Below are 11,752 nucleotides of genomic sequence, written 5' to 3' on the forward strand. Positions count from 1 at the left end.
CAACATCCAATCTCGTCGTGTTCTTGTCACGGGGCGGCCGTCACTTGCCACCAAGTATCATCAGTCGCCCGACAAAAACATGAACAAATACATCATCGCCTCATCAACTTCGTCAGAGACTGCCAAACACATCATGTCTCTCGTGCTACTCATCAGTCCATAACACACCATCGTCATCATGAGCCCCCGTCCATCGTCAAGTCACAAAAGAAGAAAAAGACGAGAAAGGAGGTAGGGGAGGAAGGGGGAAAATGAAAAGAATAAAAGGAAACCATGTCTCATCATCACCTTTCCAACCAATCAAGCATTCCCCCTTAGCCTGGGCAACTCGTCATCTCATCTCGTTTCCACTCCATAGAACCACAACCCCTCACGAACTGCTCGAAAAGAACCGCTTGATAGCGGCCCTGATACCGCCCTTTTCCTTGGCCTCCTTCTCCTTGGCCCGCTCTCTCTTCTCCTGCCTCTTTGCCCTGTGGGCCTGCGAGTCCACATCGCCACCGCTCGCCGACGACGACGACCCAGCCACGGCCGCCTCGCCTGCCGACGCAACCGAGGCCTTGGTAGCCTTCTGCTCCGCCGTCGACGGCCTGTCTCGCTCACTCTCCCTCTCTCTCTCCCTCTCCCTCTCCCTTTCCCTCTCCCTGTCTCGGTCTTTGTTTTCCCTGCTGCCGCGCTCCTCGGACCGGCGCACCCTGCTGGTGCTGCTGCGCCTGAGCTCCGGCGGAGCGCCACCGCCCGTGACGGTCGTCTTGGAGGCGGAGCCCGACGACGTCGGCGGCGGGCCGTTCGACGCAGACGTGTCGCGGGGCCCGACGCCAAAGTTGACCTCGAGCACGCTCTGGCCGTTCTTGATGTCGAAGAACCTCTTGCTGGCCGCGGGCGAGGGGGGGATGGATACGTTGGATGGCCTGGGCTCCATGCTGTGCCGGCTTTGGCTGTGCCGACGCGAATCGCGGTGGTGCGAGTGGCGGTGATGCTCCGAGGACCGCTCTGAGCGCTCGCGCGGTGCGGACCCGTCCCTGTCCCTGTCTGCGCTGGCTGGCGAGCTTGGCGCGCCGTCCTTGGCCTTCTCCAGCTCGCGGGCACGGCGCCGCTCCTCCTTGCGCTTCTCGTGAGCGGCCTGTTCCTCGGGGGTCCGATGTCTCCGGGAGTGAGGGCTGCTCCTATGCTCGCCGAAGCCGGCGTCTTCGCGAATCGGAGTGCGCGGGGGTTCATCCTCGCCACGCGAGCGGACCGATGCGTGGCTGTCTGACCTGGACCGGTGGGAACGTCTGGATCCATCCTTACTTCCGTCTCGGCTGTCGCGGTGAGACCGGTGGCGGGAAGAATGGTGGCTGTGGCGTCGCGAGCTGTGGGCAATCCTGGAGTCCTCGGCCTTGAGAGGTTCCCTGATCTTGGCGTCTACTGAGAGGTCAGCAACAGGTTCAGGAAGATCTCTCGACCTGGATCTGCCCCTATCCTGCTCGATTCCGGACGGATCATCCTGGGGAGATGCGGCGTGCACCTCGGCCTCCTTCCCCTTCCCCTTCGCATCAGAATGCATTTCGGGCGAACCAAGGACACTGGTCTCTGGACTCGCGAGTCTCGGACTACCCGGCGGACTGAAGGCCTCGGCGGTAGCATAGAGCACCACGGCGGCGGCCACCATCTCCTCGGCCTGCTTGATTGTCTTCCTCCGCTGCCGGCGCAGGCTGCGCATCCGGCCTAGCTGCTTAGCCACAGGATCGTCGAGGTCAGGAAGAATGACAGCAGGTGTGGGTACACGGAAGTCCAGAACGACGTCTCCTTGCTGGCCGGATCCTGTTTCTTCGGTTGTCGGCCTTGGAGCACCCAGAGAGCCATCGTCAGCCTTCGTTTCCTCGCCACCAGCAACAACAGCAAACCGCGCGACAGATTCCTCACCATCCTCAGAAGAAGCTCCCTTCTTTTCCTCACCCTTTGCCGCTTCTTCTTGGGCTGGTGCGTCCTTCTCGACAATGTGGAAGGACTCGGAGAGCGGGGCCACTTTGTCCACCACAACCTGCGACGACTCCATCGCCTCGGCTTGCTCAGCCGGCTTATGCGACGGTGGCACCTTGTCAGGTCTGGCCCCTTCTCCAGGAATCTCCTCGGCAGTAACGGCGTCTGAGGCCGCTGGCCCATCAAGCTTGCTCGCGAGTTCCTCAAGACGCGAGATTGTCGGAGGCACATCAAGTTTGTCAGACAAGTTGTGCGCAACCAGAGCAGTTGCTACTCCCACCGTCCCCACGGCTCCCGCTATGCCTGCCCCGACCGCGAGCTTCTTCGCCGAGAGGTCTTCAGTGGCGGCGATTTCGGCTTTGTCATCAGGCAGTGGCCCTGCCGCGCCGTGAGGCAGCGAGAGCGTTGTGTCGGTGGGCAGAGTAAGTGTTGTCTCCGTCGGCAGAGGGTACGTCGTCTCGGTCTTGAGGGAGAGAGTTGTGTCTCTCGGGTCGTAGTCTGAAGCAGTACCGTGCACCACGCGTTCAACAGGGCTATCCCCGCCAACTTGACTGGCAATGCCGAAGTTGGCAGCCGTAGCATTGTACGCGACAGCATAATCGGCGACAGCAACCTGTACTGAGGGCTTCTCTTCGACGACAGATGGTGCTAGTGTCGTTTCATTCACAGCCACGCCAGGAGCGTCGTTAGGCTTGGCGGTGATCGTCTCAAGCTGCCCTGCTTCCTCCCGGGCAGGTGCTGGGTTGGTGTCGCGCTTTGGTGAAGCGAGTGTCTCTGATACATTGGCCACCTGCTCGCTTGGAGAGATGATTTTATCTTCGGCCGTGGCTCGTGTTTGCTCAACGTCGACAGCGGCAGTGATTGCGGTGTCTTGCGAAGGCTGTTGCTCGAGTACGACCGGTCCTTCAGTCGACAGATGGGAGGTCTGCGCACTCAAGACGACGATGGACTCATCTGCCGCGGCATCGGCTGCCGGGACACCCTCTTGGGACGGCAATTCCGAGGTAGAGACGTGCTGCGACGACGCGGCCGACTGGTCAATGAGGCCTGATTCACCAACGAGCTGGAAGCTCTCGGTGCCTGCGGCAACAGGCTCGTCGGCCGCCAAGTCGCGGGAGGTGGCGACATCCTGGCCATCCTCGGGCTGCTCAGATACAATCACCTTCTCAAGGGAAGAAGCGGTGGATTGTTCGGCAGCGGCCGGGACCTCGGCGGTGGGAGTCACAATTGACTGGTTGTCATGCGGAATTGAGGCAGCCTCCTCAACCATAACATACTCCTCGGAAGCCGTCTCTGGGCCAACCTGCTCCGTCTCGCGCGGTGATGAGACTTCGCTCGGCTCTGGCTTGCCAGTCTCGAGGTGCGTTGCCTTGAGATCTGGCTCGGTCACCTCCGTCTCGGCGGCGGCCTCTGTTGCTGCCTCGCTGGCCGTGGCCTGAGAGGTAGGTTCAAGGTTGTCGTCTGGCTCTTCCTTGACGGCAGGTTCCTCGACGGTCGCAGCATCCTTTGAAACGGTTTCGTCGACTGCCCGAGCCACCACGTCTTCAGCCTCGTTACCCTTGGTAGGCTCCTCGACAGCAGCAGGCTCCGCGAGAATGACGGACTGCTCAGCCGGCACGCCCTCGGTGTGCGCGACGGATTCCCCAGCCTTGGTATCTGCCTCTGCTTGAGCAATTGGCTCGGCATGCGCATGCTCCTCAGCTTCAGCAGGCTTCGGGGCTTCGACGGCCCCCGCAGCCTGGATCGCCTCTTCAGCCTCAACGGAAGGCGCAGGTGCAACAGTTTCCGGCGTGCTGGCAGGCTCCTCGGCTACAGATGGATCATCTACTACGGCATGCTGATCAGCTTCGGCCAACTGTTTGGTGCTCACAGCATCGGCAGCTTGGACCGAATCCTCCGCTGGGGTCAGTTCCTCAACTGCCACGGTCTCTTCAGCTGAGGGACTGTCGACTTGAACAACGCCATCAGCCTCGGGGATCTCCGTAGTCTGGCCCTTTTGAACGTCATCAACCTCGCCAGTTCCCGTAGCGCTAGGAGATGATTCAACGATGGGGGGTGGCTCAGCCGTGACGGGCCCTTCCACACCAGGAGGCGCGTCAATGTTGGCAGGGCCCTCGGCCTCTACGTTTTCAGTGGCAACAGCTTCCACTTCAGATCCAGGCTTGTCCACCGTGGCTTGGGTAGGCTCAGGAACAGAAGGCTCAGTGGTCGGGTCCTGTGTCGTGGTAGCGACCTGGGCGATGGCTTGGACTTCCTCGGCGGTGAGCTCGGCACCAGGTTGAGCGACAAGCTTCGGGTCCTCTGTGGAAGGATGTTCCTCGGGTACGGTTGCCTCGCCAGGCACTGTTGCTTCCGGAGTCGGCGAACCAGCTGCTGCTTCATCGATGGCCTTCGCGGCCGCTGGAGTTTCTGGCGATGCTTCGACGGCCGGGACGCTCGAGGCAACCTCAGCAGCCGCAGTTGCATCACTCTCAAGGGAGCGAGAGGTGTCAACCGCGAGGTCATCCGCCTTCGGCTCAGGCTCCTTCACATCGTGTGGCACCACCGTCGCATTATTCTTGCTATCTTGGGCTTCCAGCACCTGTGCCGGCTCCTCGGCAGCAACGTTGGGGGCCGCAGGCTCCTCGACAACCGAGGCCGTCTTCTTATCTTCTGCTGTATCAGAAGTAGGTTCCTGAACCGTCTCCTGTACTTCTGGTGCCTGCGTCGACTCCTCGGTTGTAACGGTTACCGGGGCCTCTTTCTCGTCGACTTGAACCGGCTCAGACACAGTCTCGGCTTCGGCAGCTGCATCTGCGTCATGACTGGTCTGGAGTGGCACATCTCCAGCCTCAGTGATGTCCTCCTCGACAGGGACTCGTTCCTCCTTTTCAGCAGTACTCTCCCCCTCAGCAACCTCTGGAACAATCTTTTCGAGGACGGCCTCCTCGCTTGTCTCAGCGCCGGGTGCTGCCGACTTCTCAGCTTGCAGTTCCTCTTCAGCCGCCTCAACAGACTGGGCCGAGGTTTGCTCCGAGGCGGCCTCCTTGATGTCGGTGCTAGGGAGGTGTCCATCCTCTTGGGTAACAGGAGCAGGCACGTCAGCGTTGCTTGCCTCTGCAGGGAGGGCTTCCTCGCCCGCACTGGTCTGTTCCGTTTGCTGCTGCGGCTCTGTTGTCGTCGTTTCGACATCCGTTTGAGGTTTGTCGTCGCCGCTTTCTTGAGCCAAGGACTGGCCAGCCACTGATTCACCAGGCTCTCCGGCACTGGTCACTTGAGCTTCAGCCTCGGCCTCGGCCTCAACCTTAGCCTCAGTCTGAGTCTCAACTTCCGTGGTTGGCGCGATCTCAGAAGCGGCTTGCGGCAGAGGCTCTTGGGGGTTTGTGCTGCCCTCGGTGCCTGCCGTCGTAGCAGTCGCGGAGCCCTGTTGTCTCATGAGTAAAAGCACGTAATAGCAACTTGGCACTAAGCCTGCACTTACAGCCTGCTCGCCGTCCGCTGTGCGTTCTGATGTTGCAATCTCATGAACCTGCTCCGCGCCAGCGTCGGAACAGACCTTTTCCGCGTCATTCTCATTATCTCCGGCCGTAGCACCGGTATTAAGTTGTTTGGGGGTATCAGGGGTATCATCATTTACAGTCGAAGTCGTCAAACTCGTGTCCTGGGTATCATGGGTATCCGGAAGTTGCAAGTCCAAGTCCGTGTCCGTTGGTTGTGAAATGCACTCTGGGGCGTTCTGCTCCGCCGTTCCACTACCACCGGGGGTATCAAGCAATACTGGGTGTGCCTCACCTGTCGCCTTCTTCTCAGCCACCTTCTGTTCGCTGGGAATTGGCCCAACCGTGTCTTTGCTCTCTCCGTCCTCTGTCTTAGATTCCTTGGGCTTTTCTTCCAGTGTAGTCTCCTCTTGTGCTGGTGCAGGAGCCGTCTCTGGACCTTCTTTTCCGTTTGCCTTGGGGTCTTCGGCCTTCTCGTCCTGAGATGGAGCTGGGGTGGGCGTGTCAGCCGGTTTCTCTTCGGCTGACGGAAGGGCTCCTTCGACTGCCGGCTTAGTCGTTTCAGGTTCGACCGCCACTTCCTGGGCGGGCTCTGGGGCAGTCTCGGGCCGAGCTTCTTGACCGAGAGACTCAGATTTGGCTTGTTCAACAGGCTGAGGCTTGGCCTCCTCGGTAGGCTCCGCTTCTTCTTCAGCTGGCTTAGCCTTGCCTTCGTCAGACTCAACCTTGACTTCCTCAGCTGTTTTAGCCTCCTCAGCCGGCTCCGGTTTAGTCTCCTCCACAAGCTCTGCCTTGACCTCTTCAGTCGATGCAGGCGCAACTTCGACGGGAGCAGGTTCCTCCGCCGGTGCCGCCGGTGCCTCTTGGGTGGGCGCTGTCTTGGCTTCCTCTGCAGACTCGACCGCGGCCTCTGCAACTGGTGCAGGCTGGGATTCTTCAGCCGGCTCAGCATTTGCTGCCTCGGCGGTTTCGGCCTTAGTCTCTTGTTCGACAGCAGGTTCTGCATCTGTCGTAGCAGCCTCAGTTTCAACCTTAAGCTCCACGACGGAGTCCGGCTTTGCCTCTTCGGTGACTTCGGTCTCCGGTTCCTTAACAGCTTCTGCCTTCCTGTCTTCAATGGGTTCTTCCTTAACTTCATCCTTGGCGGCCTCAACTGGTTCAGCCTTAATCTCAGCGTCGGGAGCGTCTTCTGTGGGTTCCGCCTGGGCTTCCTCGGTCGACTCGGCCTTGGCCTCCTCCTGAACCTCGGCCTGAGGAGCCCCAGCAGGCTCGACCTTGCCCTCTTCAGCCGGCGCAGCCTTGGCTTCTTCGACTGGCTCAGCCTTGACGTCGGCTTCGGCCTCAGCCTTGGATTCCTCGGCAGGAAGCTCAGTCTTGGGTTCCTCAGCAGGAGGTTCAGGCTTGGATTCTTCAGCAGACTCAGCCTTGGAATCTTCTTCGACAGATTCAGGCTTAGCCTCTTCCACCTTCTCGGGTGTAGCCTGCTTTTCAGATTGAGCTACTTCCTCCTTACCCGCCGGGGTTTCCTCGGCAGGGGCAGGCTTGGATTCTTCCTGCTGATCAGCCGCAGTTACAGCGGTTTCGGCTGCCGTCTCCTCCGCCTTGACCTCCTGAGGTTCGGCCGCCTTTACCTCGGCCGCAGGTGTGTCTTCGGCCTTCTCTTCCGGCTTGTCGACGTCGCCTTCAGTGGCAGGAGCAGATTCGGCCTCAGCCGTGGTCTGTGCAGGCTCGGCCTCTTCAGCAGGATTGACTTCCGCTGGTTTCTCAGCCTCGACAGCAGTCTAGTTCAGGTTAACAGATGAAGAATACTGTGATCGCTAGCATTCTGGCCTTCTTACCCCATTATCAACGGCAGGCTTCTCCTCTTCAGCCTTCTCCTCGGCTTTGCTGACGGCCTCGGTCGACTGCTCATTAGTCTCAGCCTTCTCCGGCTCGGGCGCCTCTGCCGCCTTGGACTCATCAGCCTCGGGGGCTTCAGTCGCGGGCTCGCTCTTAGCGACTTCGGCAGGCGCAGGCTCAGCAGGGCTTGCCTTGTCAGCAACGGCAGCCTCCTCGGCAGAAGGATCCGCCGACTCCTTGGCGTCCGCTGGCTCCTCACTCTTCTCCGCTGGCGTGTCCTTAGCAGCAGCATCGGCAGACTCGGCGGCAGATTCCATCTCTGTCTCAGGAATGGCCTCGGTACCCTCCTCCTTAGCAGGTGTGTCCTGGGACTTGGCAGAATCGGAGGTTTCTTCGTTTGTTGTTGCTGGAGCCTCCTCCTTGATTTCCGGTTCGGCCGGGGTAGCCTCTGTGGCAGCTTCGGGAGCAAGCCCTTCCTCGGAGGCAGCAGCCTCAGCGGGGCCATCCTTTTCAGTCACCCTGTTAATGATTAGCATCTATGCAAAGCCAGCCAAGTACAATGCTTTTTGTAGATAGCTAATCACGTACTCAGAGGGCTCATCAACAAATTTGGATGCTACCTCTGCTGCAGCGGCATCGGTAGCAGCTGGCTCCTCCTTTACCTCCTCTGCAGACTCGGACGGGGGAGCGGGTTCGTCCTTTTTCTCGGGAGCCGGCTCCGATTCCTCCTTGACCTCGTCGGCTTGAGGTTCAGGAGGCGATGTCTCTGTCGTTTCAGGAGTAGGGTCCTCTTTAGCATCGGTAGCTAGCTCAGGAGCAGGCGTCTCCTCAGCCTCGGTAGCAGGCTGCTCCTTGGCTTCGGCGGGTTCCACTTTAGCTTCTGTAGCAGCTTCGTCCTTGACCTCGGCAGGTTCCTCCTTCACCTCAGGGGCGGGCTCGTCCTTGGTCTCGGCCGGCTCTTCCTTGGTTTCTGGAGCAGTTTCGTGCTTGACCTCGAGCGGCTCCTCCTTCACCTCGGGAGCAGGCTCATCCTTGGCTTCTGGAGTAGGCTGCTCCTTTGCTTCCGCAGGTTCCTCCTTCGCCTCAGGAGCAGGCTCGTCCTTGACTTCGGAAGTCCCCTCCTTCGCCTCAGGGGCACTCTGTTCCTTGACCTCGGCAGCCTCAGACTCGGGCTCAGCAGCGTTCTGGCTCTGGTCAGCAGGCTTAGCTTCCCCAGCCGGGGCAGGAGCCTCCTCCGACTCGGGAGCTGAAGCCTTCTCTTCAGCAATCTGCTCAGGCTCGGCTGCGGGCTCCCCGGTCTTGGTCGCTTCTCCTTCTGCAGCCGGCGTCTCTTGGGTTTCCTGCGACTTCTCAGTCTCAGCGCTGGCTTCGGCAGCAGGAGCAGCGTCTGGTGTTTCAGCCGCAGCCAGCTCCTTGGTTGCCTCAGCCGCCGGTCCGCCCGTAGCCGGAACCTCAGCATCAGCCGGGACGGGCTCATTCTGCTTCTCCGCTTGCGCGGCTTCTTCGGCGGGTGGGGGAGCATTTTCAGCAGCAGCCTTAGCCTCAGTCGACTCTGCGGTGGGCTCGGCTGGAGTTGCCTCAGTTCCGGGCGCAGTGTCGATGGTCTTGTCTGAAGAGGGTGCCTCGGCGGCAGGAGAGTCCTCAGTCTTGGATTCCGTCACCTGCGGCTCGGGCTCAGGCCCTGTCGCAGCCGCGGATGCAGCTGCGGGATCCTCCGCCTTGGGCTCATCGTCGCTCTTGCTCTCGGTGGCAGCGGCTGTCTCCACGGAGTCGCTAGGTTGAGGCTCGCTGGTAACCTCCTCTTTCTTGGGCTGCTCCTCGACGCTCTGAGTTGCAGATTCCGGCTCGGTGGCCTTCTCCTCGGTGGGAGATTTTGACTTGGCGTCCTTCTCGTCTTTGTTCTTCTTGTTCTTCTTCTTCTTCTTGTTGCCACCGGAGGTTGTTGGTTCCTCCGGTTCCTGCTTCACCTCGGGCTCGGGCTCGGGTGCGGGCTCGGGCTCAGGCTCGGCGGTTGGTTCCGGCTTTGGGGCAGGCTCTGGCTCAGCGGCCTTCTCTGCTGCTTTTTCGCCTTTCTTCTTGTTCTTTTTCTTCTTCTTCTTCGAAGCCGAAGCGCCAGCGGCAGGCACCGCCTCTTCTACCGGCGCTTCACCTCCTTCCGGGTGTGAGCCTGAACCGGCGCCGTCACCTTATCAACGTAGGTCAGTCTCAGTGCCGCCCATTCTAGTACCACCCCAACTCCCAGAGAGGAGGAGAGGGGAAGAGAAGGAAATGACAGATGAAAGCAGAACTCACCTTCACCGTTCACGCCATTTGCGTTTTCTTCGTCCGAGTCCGGGGGCTGCTGAAAGTATTGAACCTCTCCATACTGGGCGACCTGCACATTATTAAAATCGGCAAACTTGACATTGTCAAATTGGGTCTGGGACCAATGCAGTTCCGTCCGGATCGGACTGAACTCGACATCTTCGCCTGCTGGGATGCTCATACTTGTGTCTTGGGGGAGGAGGCGGAGTCGACCACCTCTTCTGCCTTGCGACCGTCCGAGGAGGGGCTCTCAACGACTGTCGTCAGGACCTGGGGGGTGTTCTTATTATCCTCCATATGCGGGCGGGAGCGGGTGCAGTGCAACACACGGCAGGCCTGTGTGTGTGACTACAAATGTCGAAAAGGAAGGAGGGGCCGAAAACGGGCTGTAGAGGTCGATAGTATGGGGAGGGGGAGGCAGTCTGGTTTCTGCCTGCTCCGGGAGGCTGCAGATGGGCTTCCCGCGAAACCAAAAAGCAGATTTGGTGGGGCGTTGGGTCGCGAATGGCTTTCAGCCACTGGTTGGGTTAAAGTCGTTGTACGGGATGCTCAAATGTACATACAATGCACGGCTGACGCTCTGCAGCCGGCGACAAATAGCTCAATTGGTGGTTGTGGTGTCGCGGACTGTGGTTGGCCGCTACGATCTTAAGGATCCGTGAATAAGTTCCAAAGTAAACAAACGGCGATGATGGGAGGAGCTTGGTGTTGGGGAGAGGGGCGGGGTTTTGTGCGGGTGAGAGCAGCTGGGAGTAAGTAGTCACTAGTAAGCAAGCTACCCAAGCTCCCGTGGGGTGGCATGTGGAAAGGCAAAAAAAACCATTGCGGACTTCTTAGATCGGGAGGAGGGGAGACGGTCAGGGCCGGGGAGGGGATGACCTTGAAAGCGAGGCGAGGGGCAGGTGGAGGAAAGAGCGATTGGGTTCTTGGCAAGAACTGCTTGACTGCGTGCTTGAACACCACACTGCGGCACTAGGGCAGTTCGCCGCGGCAATCAACACCCATCCAGGCGAGGAAACTCGTCGACCCCACGCAACGGGACAGGCTCTATGGGCGCGGGGTCGCAAAGACCTCGCAAATCCACTGGCCCGACTGCATCCAGGACGACCGAATTGGCCCACAGAGCTGCAGTGGCGCCACGTCTGCAACGGGGGTTGGATGCCGAACCCATCAATCACTTGGATAAAAACCGATCACGACGACGCAAGGCGAGGCTACTGCCCAATCGATCGAGACAAATCCGGAAAGCAGCATGGGCAATCACAAATTCACAATGGCTCGTGACGAGCACGACGCCAGGCCATTGGAAAAAACGATACTTTGGACAGCACGGGAGACGGGCCGAGGAGCAGGCCACGCCCGGCATTGACCGCACCGATTCAAGCCTCTCGGGGCTAGTTATCTCTCTGCGGCTATCTCATCTCGCCGGTCAGTCAACTGATGTCTCCGGGTCGGAATATCAAAGATATTGTTTGAGCCTCGCGCTCAATTATTGGTTGGAACAGGATTTTGGGAATTGGCGCAACTTTGGGCCGCCATTGAGCCATCAAGGGACGCCCCAGAACGCCTCAGGTCTCGGGTGAGGTCAAGGTCCCCTGGTGTCGGGCATCCCGTTCGGGAAGCTGGACAGCATGTGTCCCTTGCACACCCAACCTGGAGCAGAAAATCGAAAAAGACACAATCAGGCTGGTGAGAGATGATGGTGTGGTAGTGTGCGCCGGGAAGGGTACTGCGTATATATTCCCTTCCTGTCACTCTGACAACCGCGCGAGTTTGCTGTGGTTACAACCCATCCTGTCCCGTCGACAGCGAGTCCGACCATGGCGTTGATGGTGGTACAACAGAGCTACGATGTTGTGTTGCTGGCGTGCTACGTGGTTGTCTGCTGGCTTGTCGCTTGTTGGGGATCCCTGTCGCTCGCCCACTCTAACCGCGAGGGTACCTTAGCTCAGTGGGGCCCGCTAGCAATATTGGGACGGAACGTGGGGCATCGTCCGGGGTGCAAGCCAACACACAGCAATCCTCGAGATTTTTTTCGGACAGTTCTGCGAGCTCGATGCGGCAGGTTCCAAGTCGTTGAGTTACTCCCCGACTCAGCCAGTCGGAATCGAGCTGAATAAAGAAAGAATCAGAGTGTAAGTTGACGGTATTCAAAACGCAGGTTCACGAGC

At 59.6% G+C, this 11,752-nt stretch overlaps 1 protein-coding gene across 1 annotated transcript; it reads right to left on the reverse strand.

The window, feature by feature from the left end:
* Positions 1 to 370: 370 nt before the first annotated feature.
* Positions 371 to 11,120, reverse strand: MYCTH_2116710 (uncharacterized protein; the record flags this gene model as incomplete). Its single annotated transcript, XM_003661269.1, has 7 exons — positions 371 to 2,686; positions 2,744 to 5,365; positions 5,423 to 7,219; positions 7,277 to 7,796; positions 7,866 to 9,462; positions 9,570 to 9,746; positions 11,108 to 11,120. 7 exons carry the CDS (start codon positions 11,118 to 11,120, stop codon positions 371 to 373), a joined length of 9,042 nt encoding a protein of 3,013 aa, XP_003661317.1.
* Between the last annotated feature and the right edge of the window lie 632 nt (positions 11,121 to 11,752).

Source organism: Thermothelomyces thermophilus, chromosome 2 (genome assembly GCF_000226095.1).
Source record: "Thermothelomyces thermophilus ATCC 42464 chromosome 2, complete sequence".
NCBI lineage: Eukaryota > Fungi > Ascomycota > Sordariomycetes > Sordariales > Chaetomiaceae > Thermothelomyces > Thermothelomyces thermophilus.